Source organism: Paramisgurnus dabryanus, chromosome 17 (genome assembly GCF_030506205.2).
Source record: "Paramisgurnus dabryanus chromosome 17, PD_genome_1.1, whole genome shotgun sequence".
Taxonomy (NCBI): Eukaryota; Metazoa; Chordata; class Actinopteri; order Cypriniformes; family Cobitidae; genus Paramisgurnus; species Paramisgurnus dabryanus.
The window spans coordinates 7,393,489-7,413,416 of record NC_133353.1 but is presented as its reverse complement, the minus strand read 5'-3'; the positions used below and the strand labels follow the sequence as shown (position 1 = coordinate 7,413,416).

The 19,928-nt window shown below is 37.0% G+C and overlaps 2 protein-coding genes across 4 annotated transcripts; both read right to left on the bottom strand.

The window, feature by feature from the left end:
* Positions 1 to 44: 44 nt before the first annotated feature.
* Positions 45 to 15,910, bottom strand: ahi1 (Abelson helper integration site 1). Of its 3 annotated transcripts, none has more exons than XM_065254069.1 (27): positions 15,811 to 15,910; positions 15,035 to 15,103; positions 14,816 to 14,940; positions 14,070 to 14,620; positions 13,793 to 13,908; positions 13,533 to 13,713; positions 12,193 to 12,385; positions 12,022 to 12,117; positions 11,696 to 11,881; positions 8,956 to 9,108; positions 8,638 to 8,770; positions 8,414 to 8,537; positions 8,106 to 8,335; positions 7,925 to 8,031; positions 7,714 to 7,832; positions 5,815 to 5,945; positions 5,596 to 5,736; positions 5,326 to 5,507; positions 4,460 to 4,502; positions 4,340 to 4,371; positions 3,135 to 3,237; positions 2,096 to 2,154; positions 1,913 to 1,975; positions 1,177 to 1,339; positions 815 to 909; positions 632 to 711; positions 45 to 508 (listed from the first exon to the last, which is right to left on the bottom strand). In XM_065254069.1, the coding sequence occupies exons 2-27, from the start codon at positions 15,042 to 15,044 to the stop codon at positions 319 to 321; spliced, it is 3,606 nt and encodes a 1,201-aa protein (XP_065110141.1). In that variant the 5' UTR covers positions 15,045 to 15,103; positions 15,811 to 15,910; the 3' UTR covers positions 45 to 318. The 3 variants fall into 3 exon arrangements, with proteins under 3 accessions (XP_065110141.1, XP_065110152.1, XP_065110144.1); XM_065254080.1 differs by having other exon boundaries at positions 13,533 to 13,707; XM_065254072.1 differs by having other exon boundaries at positions 15,035 to 15,083; positions 15,811 to 15,906.
* Positions 15,911 to 17,009: 1,099 nt separating this feature from the next.
* On the bottom strand, positions 17,010 to 18,484 carry lft2 (lefty2). The gene is given in 5 exon segments (XM_065249062.1): positions 17,010 to 17,337; positions 17,444 to 17,695; positions 17,792 to 17,933; positions 17,936 to 18,037; positions 18,220 to 18,484. Coding segments are annotated over 5 exon segments (1,089 nt in total).
* Between the last annotated feature and the right edge of the window lie 1,444 nt (positions 18,485 to 19,928).

The window sequence follows — 19,928 nt, the reverse complement described above, 5'->3', positions numbered from 1 at the left end:
CACCTGCTATTTCTTTATTTTTAAATGAAAGCATTTTCAAATCATAAAATAGATACTGAATTTATTTTTGTTTGGTGACCGGTGCAAAATGTTAATTGAAGTATTACAGTTCTTGTTGATATTGAATGAGGTGCAAGATTAAAGATTACAACTGAAATAAAAACAAATACACATTTAAATAAAATATAACATTTGTATATTACAGTAAAAAAGCTGTAAAAGTACATATTACAAATATCAGTTATCATTACAAAATTTATATTCTGCAAAAGGCCAATTAAAATAGACAAATGTACACTTGACACACTTTCTTGTGTTTTATTTCCTCTGTAATGGAGGTAAAGTCCGTGTGAAATCCATCACTTCATCCTCATGGTTTGTTTTGTCTGGATTAGGGAGAGCTCTTCTCCTTCTGGAGGATGTTGATGGCATCTCATGATCTGATGAGAGAGCCGGAGGAAGATGATCTTCAATATGCTTCGCCTTCTTTTTCTTCTTCTTTCTTGTTCTGTAAAAAACATGAATGAAACACACTGAACAATGTCTATCATGTTTGTATTACAAGCCAAATGCATTTGCTAACATTGTAGAGATGTTTCCTATTTTAGTTTAAACAGAGGTTATCTAATACTTAGTGGAGGAAGCCTCCGGGTCGGTGTCCATCTCTGAGATGATCTTCAGTTCTCCAGATGCACTCATGGCTGCAGACAGCTGGAGGACAACCAGAAAATATCAGACCAGATTATTAGCATTAACCATCTTGTTTTTACATAGTAAAGACAAAGATATTAAAAGTTAAATACAGTTTATAAACCTTGACTGGTGTTGCACGATGGACTTCAGGTTCAGATTGCTCCAACATTGATGGTTGAGCATCCAAACCACTCGACAGCTCCTCATCAAAACTCCCTATAAATGACATATAGGAGGGGTGGTGTCCCGAAAAGGGTTTAGATTAATCCAGGACTAGGCCTTAATTACATTAGGACATTTAAGCAGTTTTTACAAAAAACTTGGTATTAATATATGTAAAGATATGTCAGTGCATGATGTTTTTAAATAAAGGCAGCTCAAATATGCATTTTAGGATAAGTCCTGTCCGAGAAACCGCCCCATAGACACAGGATTTAAATCAGCTCACTATGTGGTTTCCTTCATCAAACCTCATCTATGTACCTTCATCAGCCACATAGGATGCTGGGAAATATCCTTCTTGTCCATTAACCAGGCGTCCAAACCACCAGCTGTCGTTATCTTTATAAAGCACATGGATGACATCACCGCGACGTATGGATAGCTCATCAGATCTGTTGGCTCTGTACTCGTACAAAGACACCACCTAGAAAAGATTTTACAGAAGTGTTATTTATTCAGAGCATTTAGTCTTAATGTCAAAAGCAAATATTAGTACAAATTAAATCGAAAGGTAACATCCATCGACTCAGCACAGGCACTTCCACTATCCATTTTGGTGTTTTAAATTTGTTTGACTTCATGCGGCGTTACGCAAATCGATAATGATATGACATCTTAGTACCGAGAGAAAAAAATTGACATCAAGGTTCCCCAAAAGCCTTTAAATCACAGCTGCTCTCTTCATGTCTCAATAAACTGCATGTTTTCATGAAAAAGTTGATTCACACACAACCCTATCAGAGGTCAATATATAATAATGACCTGTGGTGTTAAACATTTCATGTAGGCTATGGCAGTTGTGATATGGGTTTGCACAGTGGTCATTTATATGAAAGCTTGAGCAAATGTTTGCCTGCCATAGTCTGTGTTAATCATATAAAACATAATTTCCTAATAACAAAATTGTGAAAATGCTGAGTGGCTAGTAACTTCAGAAAACCACTAGTAAAATAGGTTCATGTTAAACCCTGAAAGTAATGATAAAGAGGACGTTTACCGTCTGGTGGTTTTGTCCAATGTCCGTCTTTACTTCCTGAGAAAACTCATGATCCAGCAAACTCTGTAGATTAACAACTTCTGTTTATAAAGTAACCTTAAAAGTCATTATTATGCAAGCTAAAATTGTTAAAGGTATTATATACACAAGACAGTATTACTTTAATATCCAAAAGTATATTACTTTCTGGTGTTTGAGGGATGGAGTTCTTCCAATGGGATGCCCAGCAGGACCATAACCACCTGAAAAAAGATTTAGTTTCTTTATTTCACATCAAAATAAAAAAACACAACAATGTTTTTTTGGCTTTTAGTACACGTCTTTTTTTAGCTTGTCATCTATACGCTAGTTTTGACCAAAATAACTTTTCAAAATACTCTGTAAAAAAAATATTTCCAGTCCCCAGAGTACATATGTGAAGTTTCAGCTCAAAATACCATTTATATATTTTATTATTCATGTGAAAATTGCCACTTTGTAGGTGTGTGCAAAAATGTGCCTTTTTCAGTGTATCCTATAAAATGCAAATGAGTTGATCTCTGCACTAAATCTGGCAGTGCCGTGGTTGGATAGTGCAGATTAAGTGGCAGTATTATCCCCTTCTGACATCACAAGGGGAGCCAAATTTCAATGAGCTATTTTTCCACATGCTTGCAGAGAATGGTTTACCAAAACTAAGTTACTGGGTTGTTCTTTTACACATTTTCTAGGTTGATAAAAGCACTGGGGACCCAATAATAGCACTTAAACATGAAAAAAGTTAGATTTTCATGATATGTCCCCTTTAAAATATTTAAAGTCTAGTCACCCAGAAAAACAAGCCAAGTGTTTTGAGTGAGAATGTCGAAATACCTGACAATTACATATATCAATCCTGTGACATGAACCAAAATATAACATGTGACCCTGGACCACAAAACCATTCATAGGGTTATTTTTTGTGAAATTGAGACATCTATACATCTAACTATTGAGAAAATCACCTTTAAAGTTGTCTAAATTTACTAATGACAAATACATTTTTGCTATATTACGGCTGGAAATTAACAAAATTATCATCATCTTTACTTAATATCCTAATGATTTTTGGCATAAAAATGTATACAGTGTATTGTTGGCTATTGCTACAAATACACCCAACCTCCTTATGACTGGTTTGTGGTCTAGGGTCACATATAATTCATTTGTAGAACATATAATGTATAGTGTAGAGAGAACATACTGTTTATTGAAGTGAGTGCGAGGTGAGCACTGAGTGATGATGACATCTGTACTTTGGAATGAGGGGACAGAAGAGACGGAGGAGGAAGATGTGATGTCATGCCCTGAAACATCAAAGTTGAAGATTTAACATTACATGCTCAGGGTCTTCAATGCTGTATGGTTTCTGTTAGGCTAGTATCAAACATGAGGACTACTTTAGGAAAAGTTTGGTTACAAATCTTACATAATAATGTTAGTCATGTTTTCACAGTAGAATTAAAGGTGCATTGTGTAACTTTTATAAGGATCTCTTGACAGAAATGCTATATAATCTACATAACTATATTATCAGTGATACCTTACATAATTAACTGTATTGTTTTTGTTACCTTAGAACGAGACGTTTTTATCTACATACACCGCGGGTCACCTTACATGGAACTCGACGTCATGTTTCTACAGTAGCCCTAAACGGACAAACTGCTCTAACCAGAGCACATTTTATCACTATGTTTGTCATGTGGCGGCTACTGTAGCTTCTCTATGTGTTTTGAAAGGGAGGGGCAAGCTGTGGACTGAGCCGTTGGTTGCAATCTCACCGCTACAAATCTACACACTTGACCTTTATTTAAAGAGACACTCCGCTTTTTTTGAAAATAGGCTCATTTCCCAGCTCCCGAAGAGTAAACAATGATATAACACAGTGACCGAAAATAGTCTCATTGGTAACTTTCAATAGTTCGGGACTATTTTCGGCCGCTGCGTAATATCATTGCGCCTGCTGCAGCAAAGTCCTTGATTATTAAGCCAGAATGAGAGTATAGTCCTAACCATATCTGCCTAGAAAATAGCAATTTTTATTTTTCCGTCGGTCTTAGTACACGATGTAACTACAGAAGAGTCAAGTTTTAAATAGGAAGAATATCAAAACTCTTTGATCATTTTTTAGTGTGATGCTAATGGTCTAATCACATTCAATGGATTGTGCTAAGCTATGCTAAAAGTGGTAGCGCCAGACCTGGAGATCAGCTGAATGGATTACAAAATGGTAAAAATCAAATGTTTAGCTCTAGGGGAGCTGGAAAATGAGCATATTTTCAAAAAAAGTGGAGTGTCCCTTTAATTTTCTTATAAAAAATTTCAGTAGTCGCATAACTCCATACAAGAAGGAACTTAGTTTGGTTAAATAAGGAGTTTTAGAAATAGAAACTAATAAATACTTACTTCAAAACTCCTTCCTAGGTAAGACGCACCACCTTTAATATAAATGAAACCCATTTACAACTCATTACATTAGCATACACAGCATCCTTCATGTTCAAATACACAAAAATCATCACTTACCTTGTTCATACATATCCACACCAGGAGAACTACGATGGGGTTCCTGTAAGAACAGAAAGTAAAGTTGATTGACTATTGACACGTTTATAAAGCTGAAAATAATTAAACTGTTTAAAAAACAATAAAAAATACATTTCAATTGAAATTTTCACAAAAGGATGACATATTTTTTGTAGGCCAACCCAGAAGTTAGCAACACACGGGTTCCTCACCCAAAAGCTCATTCAATTTTCCCATATACTTTTGGATTATCGTAATAAATAAGCTCTGTTTAACAGTATACGTTTATGACAATTAAACCTTTTGTTCAACTAGATCATCTTCACTTTTATAAATTTTGAAAGTCTAAATGTGTTTACAAGAATAAAAAGCTAACCTAACGATACGGGTAAGGCCAAGGAAATACTCTGTGGATAAATTACTTGTCTATGTTGCATTGTTTTTGAGATCTTAAAGCATTCCCTTACAAAAATTAACCATTGTTTAACTACAGTTAAAACCAAAAAACCATGGTTATTACACTTCTACCACAAAAAATAAAAAACTATTTTAATGTTCAAGGGTGATGACATTAAAAGTCACCGACAATGTCTGCAGTTCCAACTTGTTAGCAATCAACCTTTTAAAGACACTTAAAAGCTTTAAAAAGTCACAAGGGGGGGTATTACTGGTGTTTTTTATGTTGTACAACAAAACATGAATCATCAACAAAACAGGAACCAATCCCCCTTCAAAAAAAAAACAAAAAACTTCCGGACGATGGAACCAAAGATGCAAAATTGCTAACTCCCTTCCGAGTTTTGTCTCCAAAAATACAGCATCCATGCAACACTTTTTTACAATATTTCCAAAAACAATACTTTTACCAGAACAGAGTCCAGTTTTTGTTTGACCCGCTGCATCTTGAGGGACACGCGTGCAGTGCTGGCAAAGCGGTCCATTCCTGTGGCGGTCAGGTTCTGTAAGGTTGTGACCTCTGATGAAGTCTGGCCCATCTTAGCATCAGTCTGATTCAGCCCTCTCAAACTCTCCACCTCTGTCTGAGCCACTGCGTACAATCATAAAACACTCATCTTTAAATCATGCGACTTCATGTAAAATCATCAAACATGAATCAGTAGTTCGGAGCGACTCACCCTTTCTGTCATACACATAGATGTGGATTGGCTGATTTTGGCCGAATGCACAGAACGCAACCATGTTCTCATGAGGGTGAAACGCTACTGCCCGAAGAGCGGAGGAGTAGCAAAGCTCAGAATACATGGCCACCTGATCACCTGTGACACAGGAAGCCCAGTTAAACATCTGCTTTGGTTTTTCTATGACAAAGTAAAGTGAAATATCTGTCTTGTAACCTGTCTCTGAATTCCACACGTAAGCCAGTCCGTCTTCACTTCCTGAAAAGATGAAGCTCCCGCAGGGGGTGAACGTGCTGTTGATCCGATCTCTGTAGTTTGTGGCGCCTATGTACTTTTTCACTGCAAGACTGCAACAAACAAAACATCACTCATCAAGATGAGCTTGAACACTAACTCACATACCCATACAGCAAAAAAAAATATTTCTCTGGTCAAAAATATATTTTAAATAACTTTTTGAATTTGAAAATGTATTCAGTTTTATCTTTTATATATGAGAATATATTTCAACATGTATTTCAGAGGCAACAAATACATAAAAAATTTTCAACCCATACGGCTAAAATATTTTTCCGGGCCACAATATAAAAGTTTTTATAAAATGTAAAAAGTTTAAGTATAGATGTATAAGTATGTATAAAATATACAATTATAAGTATATTTTATAATTTGAACCTTTTCAAACATTTGTATCAAAGTTTTTCTTCCAAATGCTTTAAAATATAAAATATATTTCAAAATATATTGGTGAAAAATAAATTTTCTAAATATATTTCAAAACATATCAGCACATTTTTGAAACATATTTGAAATTATATCTGAAAATATATATTTTTGCTGTATGGGTAGTGCTTTTATCTAAAGTAATTGAATGCATTTACATGCATAAAATAAGCAGATATCTTTTAAATATCGATTTATAGAATGGGTTTACGCGCAATTCAATAAATTGGTTATGCAGATAACTGCGTTTACATGGGATTTGCAGGAAATTTTTATGTTTTACACCAAACTTCAAGAAAGCTGTTTATAGTAATTACATACAACTCAAAATTAGGGTAATGGGCAGAAATCTACCTGTGCCGATCGGATTTTACTTTAGCCGTTTAATTACCTTTTAGTTTCTTAACTGCATGTTAACGCACTCAATCAAATGAAATCCAACACTACCATTATTCCCTTTGAATGTCCTGTCTTATTCCGAAATACATCATATTACGGACACAAAATGAGTCGCGAGTCCCATTTAATGTTATCCAAATGAAAAAATTTGAATGCAACATATTATAAAAGTGGCGATGCACCAAAAATTCTGGGCCGAAAACTGAAAATTCGGGATGCACTTGGCCGAAAACGAAAAATGACTTTTTTATTTACTCAAAAAAAGTTTTTGTCTAATTGTATTAATATTAAACTTAATTAATTCATTAATGTCATTAACAGAATTAAAGGGATAGTTTACTCAAAAATTCAAATTCTCATCCTCATGTTGTTCTAAACCTGTATGAATTTCTTCATTTTGATAAACACAAAAGAAGATATTTTGATAAATGATGGTAAGCACACAGCTGATTATACCCTTCATTTTCTATAGTAGGAAAAACAAATACAATGGAATTCAGTGGGTACCGTCAACTGTGTGCTTACCATCATTTAGCAAAAATATCTTTTTCTTTGTGTTCATCTGAAAAAATTAATTTATACGGGTTTGTAACAACATAAGAATGAAAAAATTAGGACAGAGCTTTCATTTTTGGGTGAACCATCCCTTTAATCCAAGTTGTACTAAAAACCAACAAAATAAACTTTTTTTTAAAATAACACCAAAATTAGACTTGCGCGCATTAAAGCATAATCACGGGTGCATCACACAGAACTTGTGTCATTTTGTGTATTTGCATATAGCTTTCACAATTGCGCTTTGCTGTGTAGCGTTGTGATCAGAGCTGCAGTGAGACTGAAATCTAAGAGGCAGAGCCCCATTAATTTCCGCCTTATATTATCGTCCATTTGATTCTTTTAGCTGAAAATTAATAATGTAATTTTCAGCCAAAAATGTTTGAAATTTCTGTGTTTACCTATACAAAAGTAAAAAATAAAAAAGCAAACATTTACATTCTCAAATCCATGACTCTTAATACGCTGTCTTTGGCATGAATTAGAAGTCGCCTTCCATTCGGATGTAACTCTAATGAGTTAATGGAAACTCCTTGCAAATCAGCTTCTTTGATTTCCTGAAGAGAAGAGAAACAGTGATATGGTATCAAGTGTCTTGATAAATCATGCTTGTATGTTATTTAGGAACAATATTAGCAGTATTTTTTACCCTCTCTATGCTCCACTGACGGGTGGCACCACGTCGAGATCCAGCCACAACCTTTGTTCCCCAAATGATAATGATTCCAGAATTATCAGCAGAAAACATTCTGCTTCCTGTTTTAAGACAAACACATGAAATGACCTAACCTGACACATTAAAGTCACATACAGATGGACTTAAACTCTACCTTCTGTGTCAAAACACAGTGTGTTTATGAAAGTCTTATGTCCATCAAACTCCTGCAGAAGTTGCCCATTCGCATCCTGTACGTCCACGTCCCACACCCTCAGAAGTCCATCATAACCCCCGGTCACAACTAGATTCTGGGCCTTTGGGTGATACTGAGCACAGTAGACGAACGAGGGGTGAGGCAGAGTTTTATGAGCAAGAGTTTGACGGTGTTCGATTTTCCATACTCTAAAAGAAGAAAACATTTAAGTTTACAACTTTACAAAAACGATTTACAAGCAAAGAAGAATTAGACAAGGAGTTTACCTTACAGTTCCATCAGAAGATGCTGTTAACAGTCCTCGGTCATCTCTGGACCAGCAGAGATCATATATTACACTGAGGTGGCCATTAAACGACGTTAAAACTTTTCCGGATGGAATCTCATATACTGGAGAGAGACCGAAAATACACATGGCTAAATATAGCAACGGTAAAATGCATAGATGAAAAACCCTAGGCTACAAGACATTAAGGCACTGGTTACTTACTCACGATAGGGAACACGTCTCTATCTGCACACGCAGTCGCCAGCGCCCGTCCATCATGTGAGAAGCGCAGTGTAAAACAGCCCATCTGACCTTCCCGAAATGAGTGCATTGGCTTGTTGGGGATGCGACACACCTGTTTCAACAAATGATTCGAAATAAGTCCTCCACCCTTAAGAAAATTAACCTTGTTTGTTTGTGGTTAAAATGTAGTAACTATGGTCTTTTGGTGTATTGATTACTATTAGCAAAACCATGGTTTTACTCCACTATGATTTAAATATGGTTTTTGAAAACCTTATTAGTCAAATGAAACACAACCTGTCCAGGCAAGCGACTCCACTTGATGGTTTCTGAGTTGGTCTCCAGCAGCTGCATGCCGGTTTTATTGATGGTTTCGTTCTGGAGCTCGCTATAGGAGGTGCTGCCCCTTTCCTGCTGCAGAGCCATCATGGAGCGAATACTGGGATCCACCTGTCCAACAAATCCAAGCAGATAACTTTACTGGTTTTGTAAACATAATCTCGCAATTGTCTCGTCGCAATTGTTTGACCTCATCGCGATGATTTCAGATTACCGCGATGATTGCACATCTCTCTAAAAAACACAAGGGGGAGCTGCAGCGCCTGTACAAACGACACAGTATCAGATTACTTTTAAAGAGTAACTAAACCCCTGGTCAGAGCCTGACTCCACCCACTGGCAATATTTGAAAAAGGCAAGAAAAGTGGGCAGATCCCAACGGAGATAGAGGGGACGAACTAAGCTCTTACCAAGTGTGTGGTGAGATCGTAACAAGGGCGTGGTGAGCTTGAACCTGCTTACGTCACGAGTCATTTTTTGGACCCAACATCCAATAGGAAAATTCAACTGCAATAGCCACCGTTCAACCTGAAGAGGGCAGCACTCGGGACGTTTTTACACCATATATGTGACCCGTCACGGAAACCAGGGACTCAAGTCGGCAGCACAAGTTTCGAGAAAATGAGAAACAAAGTTTTTTTTTTCGAAATTTGTGATTTTCGTTTTATTGCAGAATCTGTTAGTTGAGATCACGAAGAAGCCTCTCCATGTTTGAGATAGCAGTTTTTGTATATTTAAAAGCGTACATTTTGCGGTTAAAATAGGCTTGTTTTTCCGGAGATTCTAGCGTGCAGCGGGGGGCGTCATTGTCTGTGTGTATATTTACATACTGTATAAGCTTTTGTTTTCGCCTCCGCCCCCAAAGGGAACAGCGTGACTACTAAATAAGGATAGTTCGCCCAAAAATGAAAATAATGTTATTAATGACTCACCCTTATGTCGTTCTAAACTCGGAAGACCTCCGTTCATCTTCGGAACACAGTTTAAGATGTTTTATCGTTAGATTTAGTCCGAGAGCTTTCCCCTTCATTGAAAATCTATGTATGGTTTCCATGTCCAGAAAGTTAATAAAAACATCACCAAAGTAGTCCATGTGACATCAGTGGGTCAGGAAGATTGTGTTGATGCATCGAAAATACAGTTTGGTCCAAAAATAGCAGAATTACGACTTTATTCAGCATTGTCTTCTCTTCCGGCTCGAGCGTGAAGTCACGTGACTGTAGTGACGCGCTGCCCTGTTCCTCAGACGTTTGCTAAGTTTTTTTTTTTTTTTCAAACTTATAGCCTGCGTCTCCCCAGACTGTAAAGCTCGGGCGCACAAAACAAAAGAAAAATAAAAGAAGCTGGGGCGGAACAAATAACAGTCAGCCGCATCGTACGTCAGCCGCGTCACTGACTTTATGCGGCGCCGCAGTCGGATGACGTCAAAGTACCGCGAGAGCTCTTCAAAGAAATCTTACGGAGTAGTTTAATTTCGACTCGCTCTCGCGGTACTTTGACGTCATCTGTATGTCAGTTCTTGCAGCCCAGCATGAGTCCAAACACACAGAAGTTACACAGATATAGTTGTATTCTTCATGTAATTGGCTACATGTTTTGTCTATCAATATTTTCCATGAAGTCATTGGCTGATGGAGAAACGAGCGAGCCATTGGTAACCTCTCTAAAGGATGTCACGTTTTCGACGGCGCTGTTTGGATGATCTATTATACTACTTCCCTATTTTAAATACAAACTTTGAAAGCGGGTTCATGTGTTTAACGGAGTGTAAGCTCATATACCCTTACATGTTACGATTTAAATAGTCTTCAGATTATATATTATATTGTATTACCAGACATTCATGCGAAATCTGATGTAAACAATCTATATTTCACGGATTATACGCATTTGTGGAAAAATATGGTCATTGGATAATCTGAAACAGACTGGATTCGACTTGTGATCCCCACAAAGGTAAAAGAGTCATGTTTATTTTTGCGGGTTGTCATTTGGTCATAAAATACTACATATGATGCTAGAACATCTCAAAAAGGGTTTTACAGGGGGCATGGCTTAGCTAAATGAGATGTAAATGAGCCCTATTGTCTCCCCCAGCTGAAAAGAAGAGTCCCTTTCGTCTCGATTTTCTCGGTTTGAGTATTTCTGAGTTCCTATATTCAAATGGCCACAACTTCTCCAAATCTTATCAGATTTCCATGTGTTACACATCGTTGGAAAGCTTAGAAACTGCACTTTCAGAATCTGTGAATAACTCAAAATGCCCAGATCCGACTTGTGTCCCTACTTTCTGTGACTGGTCACATATTGCAGTATTGAAACACTTTATATCTAAATGTCAAAAAAGTTACTAAAATCAATGAACAGCACTAATAAAGCATCATTCTTACAGATCATTAACTAAAAAAAGTTGGTTTAGGGTTTAGTTACTCTTTAAATAGTGTATTATGTGTTATGTGTATTAATATTTACTGCCATGTAAACCTTGCAAAAGATTTAATTTTATAATCACACTTATGTGAAAATTATTTCATTAACAAAGAAAAAAATTATGAGAACGCAATGTCAAACCAATAAAACAGACAATTTATCGTCATAATCACCTCAATTTATTAGACAATTAACCCTCAGCCAAATTTCATAACCATGACAGCCCTAATCTCAGTGCAGTTTTGAATCTCACATGCGATCCACTCACGTGTTCGGGGGGTTTGATGCCTTTCACCGTGACGTACAGAGTGGAGGAATATTTGTGTCTTGGAAACTTTGACCACCAATGAAACATTTCGACAGTCTGAGGTAGTTTCTTTGCTCGGGCAGGTGGACAGTACAGCTGCAGACGCAGTTTGGTGTTGATGTTCAAAACACCGTTGGTTCCTACAAGCTGCAGAAAACAAGTAAATGAGTTCAGTGGAAATTTAAGACCAATCCAGGATTGCAATGCAAAGAATGACTGAAAGTCAAAGCCCAAAATACAATAATGACAATAAGTCAATAAAGTCACAAAGTAGAAGCAGCTAGTACCTTCAAAAAAGCCCAGGCAATCTTTCGAAATCCCCGCTCGTGACAGTCAGCAGAGACGTTCATTCTTGCTTCTTCCATACTGATGAAATCAAGAATCTATAACGGCAACATGCAAACATTTTGTGTATTTTACCAACACCAATAGTAATACAGAGACCTCAAGATACAAACCTCAAAAAACAGCAACACTCGTGGAGCTTCATCATTATCCTGCAGGAAATAACCGAAGCGTTCGTTAAAGATGATCTGCTCTTCCCATTCTGGAACTGTCGTTTGGTGTTTCTTAAAGTCGAAGGGTTGAGTTATGATGGGCAGGACGTGCTCAATGTTCTCTTGTTCATAAAAGGATGAAACATGACGATGGCTGTGGGCAAAATGAAAATGACACATATAAATATACTTTTCACTAGGACTGGGTAAAAACATAGATTCTTAACACTGCAAAAAATGACTCCCTTACAAAGTATTTTTTGTCTTGTTTTCAGTAAAAATATCTAAAAATTCTTAAATTAAGATGTATTTTCTTGATGAGCAAAATGACCTAGGAAAATAAGTCTAGTTTTTAGACAAAAAAGAAAAAATGTAAGCAAATTTTGCTTAAAACAAGCAAAAAATCTGCCAATGGAATGAGACAAATGTTCTTGAATTAAGTGTTTGTGAAAAAAGTAAACTTATTTCAAGAGCATTCTTCTTATTCCATTTGCAGATTACTTTTGCTTGTTTTAAGCACTAATTTACTTAAGGAAAATATAAAAAATATAAACTTATGTCATTTCGCTCTTCAAGAAAATACATCTTAATTTAAGAATGTTCTTCACGGGTCCACTTAGATCCAAAAACCCGGGTTCGGGTCAAAAAGTTTTACGTGTGCCTCAGACACGGGTCGGGTATAATATTAGTGGTTTTGGGTAATTTAAAATTAATGTGTTAAATGTGAAGACCTAAACTATCTCGCGTGTGTGCATCAAATCCTTTTCCAACTCCTCCTCTGTTTGCCAAGAGCGCTTGTGACATGGCTGGCGGTAAGTGAATTTTCGTTGGGACAGACCTGTCAATCAATTTTGAATGCACATATGTCAATGCGGTTTACATTCGGGTTCCGTCGGTTTGAAAAAAAGTGTCACTGGGTCGGGTCAAATTTTCTCGGTTTGTCTCGGGTCTTTCTTTAAAAAAAAAATGATTTCTGCACTTCAAGTCTAGGTAAACATTAATTCGGGTCATTTCGGGTCAGGTACATTTCTTTGGCCTCTACTTCTAAGTATGTAAAAATTATCTGTACTCTTGTCCTTAAGATGTTGCCATTTTTCGAGTTGTTCCAATTAAATCAAAACAAAAGATCTTGATTAAAGTCTGCTGTACAAGTTTTGCGTATTCAAATGCAGTGACGGTAAAAATAAGGTTGCAAAAATGAACGAAACTACAATAAGAATCAAATTGCCAAATTAGTTGCAGTACCCACCTCTACATTCACTAGACATAAATATAAAATTAAAGAGAAGTGAATTTCTAACCTGTCCTCCTTCCTCACATACTGTCCTGTGACCTCATCAATCACGTGAACTTTGACCATGGGATGAGACACCAGCAGGTCTGTCCTCAGTTTGTCTGTCCTGTGGATAGAAACTCCCAGCACGAGATTGTCATCGAAGGCCGGCTTCTCTTCTGTCTGTCCCTCCTCGACATTCACTGCAGCTTAAAGTCACATTACTTTGAATTACTTTGAATTACCCATGCGTTTCCAAAGCAAAGTCATTCAGATCACTTATCATACCTTCTTTTGGTTTCTTTCTCTTTTTCAATTTAGGCTTGACCGTGTCCTCTTCAAAATCCTCCACAACATCATCCTGGACACTTTCTATCTGGTTATCCACCAATAATTCAGTCTGACTACAGAAAACAAGCACATCCATTTAAAATCATAATATCATGCATCACTTTTTGTTGCCCTTTTTTTACAGTTTGATAACTATTATTGTAAATAAAACACTGTTAAGATGTTTAATATTGTACTGTCAAGAATGATCAATAATAAAAATGTGTTTTTATACCTTGTATCCCCTTCATGTTTGCTTGACTTCAACTTATTTTTCTTCTTTTTTTCCAGCTCATTGTTTAACAGCGGTACCTCTCGACTCTCTCTGAGCGTCCTTCTCTCGGTTTTCACCAAGTCTTTCTCCTCCGCCTTCGAGATTTGTTGCTGGTACTCCTGTAAATAATCGTCTTCAGTCTCAGTCTCTGCTTTCTGTCCATTGACATTACTTCCTCCTCTACTCTTCCCTTTTCTTGCCTTTCGGCCCGGTCCCGCATGTGTTTCAGTTATAATGTCCGCTCGTGCTCTCCCGTCATCCTCCTCTCCGTCTTTAACAGTCGCTGGCAGTGGTGGAAGTTTCCTTATGCTTTTCTTTTTCCTGTTGAGCGATGTGGGCTCCTCCTCGCTGGCATTATCGATTACGTTGGTCTTTTCTGACACCTCCCGTTCTCTGCGTCTGTTTTTGGTGAATCTAGGACTGCCCCGAGATGGATCGTATGTGTTATGGAGGACTGTTTCGTCATCTTCGGTGTCTTTGCTTAAATCTAGGTTCTTCTTCAAGGTCTGAAGCTGCAAGAAAACACAAGCATGAAGTTTAATGATCTGATTTTGAGTTCTTTTAAGTCAATGTCTGATTATACTTTTAATACACTAGTGCATGCAAAAAACTGTATGTATTTTAATTATACAGTCTTACTTTTTTACTATCACCTTGATTGATGGCACTCGTGTTTACACCCAATTTTTTGTTTAAAAATAACATACCACAATACTTTCTTGTGACTGGTCATGGATTTGCTTGGTTTTGGTTTTCTGTGCTGGAGTGTTTGTGTATTTCTTCAACACCTCATCAAAGCGAGCTTTCGTCGTAGCTCTCACATCACTTTGACCTGTCGAGTAGACATTTTTAAGAAAAAACTGACAATGTGGGAAGATACTTTATCATCAGTGACACAGAAAACAGCTCAGGCGAACTTAACTCACCTGCTGGCATTATGATGAACCATGGACAAATTCATTCTGAAACTGAGTCCTAAGGTTAAAAACAAGAATCTTCAAAAGAAGAGGTCCAAATCAGTCCTTTACAGTAAAATTCAACATTTATACAGGCTTTATACCCCTACAATGTAAAAAGTTTAACTTACTGTAGATCTAATTTTGGGTTTTCCTGGCAACAGTTTGTGCAAAGTTAAATGAACATTAAACATAAACAAGTCTTTATCTTTACAGAATAAAACTAAAATAGCAGCCTCATGCAAAGCATTCTGGGAACCAAAATCTGAACGAAAAAAAAACAGGTTGATGAGGATTTCTGGATCCCAGAATGCTTTGCATGAGGCTGTTATTTATTTTAGTTTTATTTTGTAAAAACAAAGACTTGTTAATGTTCATTTAACTTTGAACAAACTGTAGCCAGTGAATAACATACATTTAAATCTACAGTAAGTTACTGGCAAACAGCTGCATAACTACAACAATTTTTAGTTTACAAATACTGGAAATTAAAGCTCACAGCCAACACAGAAACATTTGTAAAAGTATTATTAGGTGCTTTTCTAGTATGGTATAGTCTTGAAAACATCACATTCCAGTGTCCAGCTGATGTTGTGACTATGCTATATCGCATATGCTAGCTAGAAACAACACAAACAAATCACTGCTAGCTCACAGCTTTTTTAATACTCCCAGCCAAATGCATGCATATTTCTTATTTGACATCTACTACTGCTAGTGTAAATGTTTCTGTGAAAGAAACCCACTTCAGATCCTGTGAATCGCTGAGGAAATCAAACCGTATCTGTTGCAGAGTATCCGTGAAGGGTTTCAGTGAGCGGCCATTACTGCCGCGATCGTTTCTACAGCAACAACAACAGGATTAGCCCCGCCCCATACAGTTACCTCAGCCAATAACGATCTCCCGTGCAAAGATTGAAAATACATTGGCCGTTTCTTAATCCGAAGGCTGCAGCCTCCGTAGGGCGCATTTCCAGGCTGCATACGTCATCAAGACTGTCTTATTTCAGAATATTAACAATTATAAAGTTGAGTTTTATTCTTAGTTAATCGTAAATTGTTATAATATTCTTATGAATTGCGAATGTAATGCTCAGTTAACTTAAATAAACCAGGCATGATGACGTATGCGACCTCCACAGGCTGCAGCCTTCGGATTAAGAAACGGCCAGAAGTGTATTTGATGTGCATTTTTATTTTCAGAACAATCATTTGGAAAGGAAAGAACAAAATATTTTACAGTTATTTATATTAATTTTATGCATATATGTATATAAAAATACATAATTAGCGCACTCTTCGTTCAACAAAATCATTATAAATTACTTACGTAAACTCTTTTACACACCAAAAACACGTAATTCACTGAAATGTATGTTCCTTAATTATTTTTTTCTGATAGCTAATGTTAATAATGTGACCATGTAAATGCTCTTGTTCTTGTTACGTTGAAATAAAAAAGTGTGTTTGAGAAAATCTTTAACTTAACACCGTTAGTTTGTGTTAAATTAATTAACCCTAAATAGACAATAACGTGAGTTTAAAGTTTATCTAACACTTTTAAACTTTATTTCTTAATTGTGCTTCTCACTATTTTGTAAATTGATTTGTATCAAAACGTCTGCTAAATGCTTATATGTAAATGTTTATTTTGGCATTGGCAACCCGCCTTTTGGCTGTTATATAATTTTATATTCATTTTGAAAAGCATAAACACACACGTGAATTATGAGATTAGTTATTTTATTTGAAAAACACACACGAACCACTCAACAGGCCATTACATAGACTAATAATTCATAAATACATTTATTTTCAAGTGCTCAGTGGGGTATGGAAACGTGTACGTGTCTCAGTTGAACAAGCACGAGACATTTCAGTGTATTTACAAACATCACGCATCATTATATCACCTCTCTACTGAGAGCAAACAGCAAAAACAGTCTCATAGTGATGGGATTTTGTCCATGGAGCATCCACACTTCTCAACAATCATATTTGGGAATTCTGCCACTTCGATTTCAGTGTAATCTCCTTTCTTCACCAGATACATCATGGGCAGCGGCGCACTCTCCATCACAGCGCATGTCCTCTGCCCGTAACCATAGAAACCGCGCTGAGGCTGCTTGCATCCTCCTGCGCAGCGGAACGCCTGGTACCCGGCCGGCTCAATGATCCAATACTGTGTCCAGGTGAGCTCGCGGAAGTTTATAAAGTGCTCTTCACGACAACACTTGCTGCTGTTTGGACTGGAATTGCAGTTACCCTGGGATCTGTTGAAATGAAAATAAGAAATTTTAGCATCGTACTAAAATCATGCTAATTGCATTGCACAATATCCCAAAACTATATTAGGTCATGTTTAAATACAACACTCACCCATATTCATCCAGGTTTAGGGTGTAGAGCACAAGTTCTGGTGTACCCATGTCTTTCTCCAGGGTGTTCTCTTTTGGGTCCTGTGTCGCGAAGCGCACCCTTTTGGCCATCTCGGCTGCATAGCTACCAGGCCTCTCTCCCTCAGTCCACACTTCCAGATACAAAGGTGCTTTCTTCTTGGATTTAGACCAGTAGTGAATCGCTTGAGTCACGTCAAAACTTTTCCAGCCAGTTTCGTGGATAGGAACCAGTCTATTAAAATGGCAAACGTGGACATATGAGTTTCTATTCATGCATTTGAAGATGTCATTTATATATTATTTATGCATATTGGGTATATGGACATACCTTGAGTCGACAAGTGATGTTCTGTTAGAGCCGTTTCCCAACACCTCCACCCAGTAGATACTGACTCTGGCATGGTTAATGGGCCTGTGGTGGTGTCTTCGCTTTGATTCGGATGGGTTCGACACGGCTGTCTGGTAAAGTTAAGTTCTACCATAGTAACTTCAGTGTTTTCTTGCAACCTCTCCTCCATGTTAAACACAAGACGCTGTCGAGTTGTGTCAGAGTACTTGACTTCTCCTGTTATATCTGTGAAGTGCACAACAAAAATTAGATCCCTATTATTATGACAGATGCACTAAATGATGCAGCAAATAAATTTAGGTTTTTAATTCTAGTTGGTCAACATTAGTAAAGACAAGAAACTCATTATTCTTAGCTCATATCTAAATATTGAAAAAATGAAATGTCATTTAAAACATGTAACCAACCTGCACTTCCATGAATGCCTCTTAGGATTCCTGCCAAACTTGGCAGAGATCTCCTCTTTCTCGTGTTATGCAGTTTCAGCATAGACATGTATTTATTCTTGATATGAGCTGGAATGACCATGTTTTCCAAATCTCTCTTCTGAATCCTGGGAAGTTCGGTTAATCCAAGTTTTTGTAGCAAAGCCTCCTTCACATCCTCATGGTCGAATCCTTCTGTGAATGAGATCAGTGTGGCACAAACGAAAAGCTGGATGAGCAAAGCCATGGTTGATCTGGTGGTGATGCGACTGTATCTCTCCTGACTGACTGACTGATGGAGTCTCTCGTTGCTTAAATACATTTGCCCCCCTTCGCATCCCGTCTGGCTTTTCACACCTTGACAAAGGGGAGGCAACCTAAAAAAGACACTCTTCAAAGCAATGTCCCAATTAGGCCAGCTATTGTTGTTCATGACTTTTGCTTTTAAAAAATCACCCTGTATTGTATTTTATGTGTATTTGTCAGTTTAACCCTTTTTTTTTTACTGTATTTTACCAAGATGGGATGATGTAGTTGCAAATAAATGTATATGCATATAAATTCATTCTTTATGCTTTTAGTATAAACATGCACCACTGTGTCAATGCCAATATTATTTATTTGATATTTAATCACATTTATTCTGTCCTTAACTTTTCTATTTTCCAACTTTACCCATCTTTGGTAAAAACCTTTGGAGAGGAAAGTGTATTGAGAAATGACCACCCCTGCTGTCTTATAAGAGAGACCCATTATTCCACAAACAGAGGCGGTAGATTCAGAAGGGTGGATGTGGATTGGAAGGAGTTTTCTCAAGGGGGTGATTATCTGTTACTATAGCAAGACTGCTCAGACCTCTTCAGTCCTACCAACAGAGGAGACTGAACTCACTTCAGTCTGTACTTGTGTATTGGGGCTGCAGGTTGCCCTGGGACAGCAGACAATGACGCCACAGGAACGGCTGATGATGGATCATGTCATGTCAGACAGCTAAGCAAATTTACTCGCTACACAGCCATGGTTTCATGGTAATTGTGTTATTATCTGACGCTGTTTGTCAGGATGGTAAGACGGGTATAATCCAATGTTTACGAATCAACATGGCTATTATTATTCAAACAAGCAGTCAACGGCACGACAAATTAACACACTGTTTTACATTTTATTAATTTTGTGCCTTCAATTCAATTTTGTTTTTGGAAAAGTTCTAAAAGAAGTTGAATGAATGATTGCAAAAATAATGTTTCTCTTTTAATAATGGTTAACTGTGTCTATAAGAAGTAAGAAAAGTGCACTGATTAAAGCCAGTGGCTGACTTCAATAAATCATTTCTCCATGTATTTTCCATAGATATTTGTTCTACACAGTCTCTATTTTCCCATCATGTCTTTTGTTACAAACATTACCTCTTCACTGAAAAATTATGGTTCATAAAAGGTTTATTGTCAGGCCGTATGGTCCCTTTAAAGGGATAGTTCACTTTAAAATGAAAATTCTGTCATCATTTACTCATCCTCGTGTTGTTCTAAACCTGTATGATTTTTTTTCTGATGAACACAAAAGAAGATATTTTGAGAAATGATGGTAAACACACAGCAGATAGTGACCATTGACTTCCATAGTACGAAAAAAATATTTTGGAAGAATTGTGATAAATGATGAAGAAAATATTTTGATAAATGATGGTAAGC

What these genes read in the sequence shown, in the direction of transcription:
- ahi1 (XM_065254069.1), bottom strand. An exon ending in GTCAGTGGAGCATAGAGAGG is followed by an intron (nt 7,833 to 7,924) that starts GTAAAAAATACT and finishes TCTTCTCTTCAG; the next exon opens with GAAATCAAAGAAGCTGATTT. An exon ending in TGTGGATATGTATGAACAAG is followed by an intron (nt 4,372 to 4,459) that starts GTAAGTGATGAT and finishes TTTATATTAAAG; the next exon opens with GTGGTGCGTCTTACCTAGGA.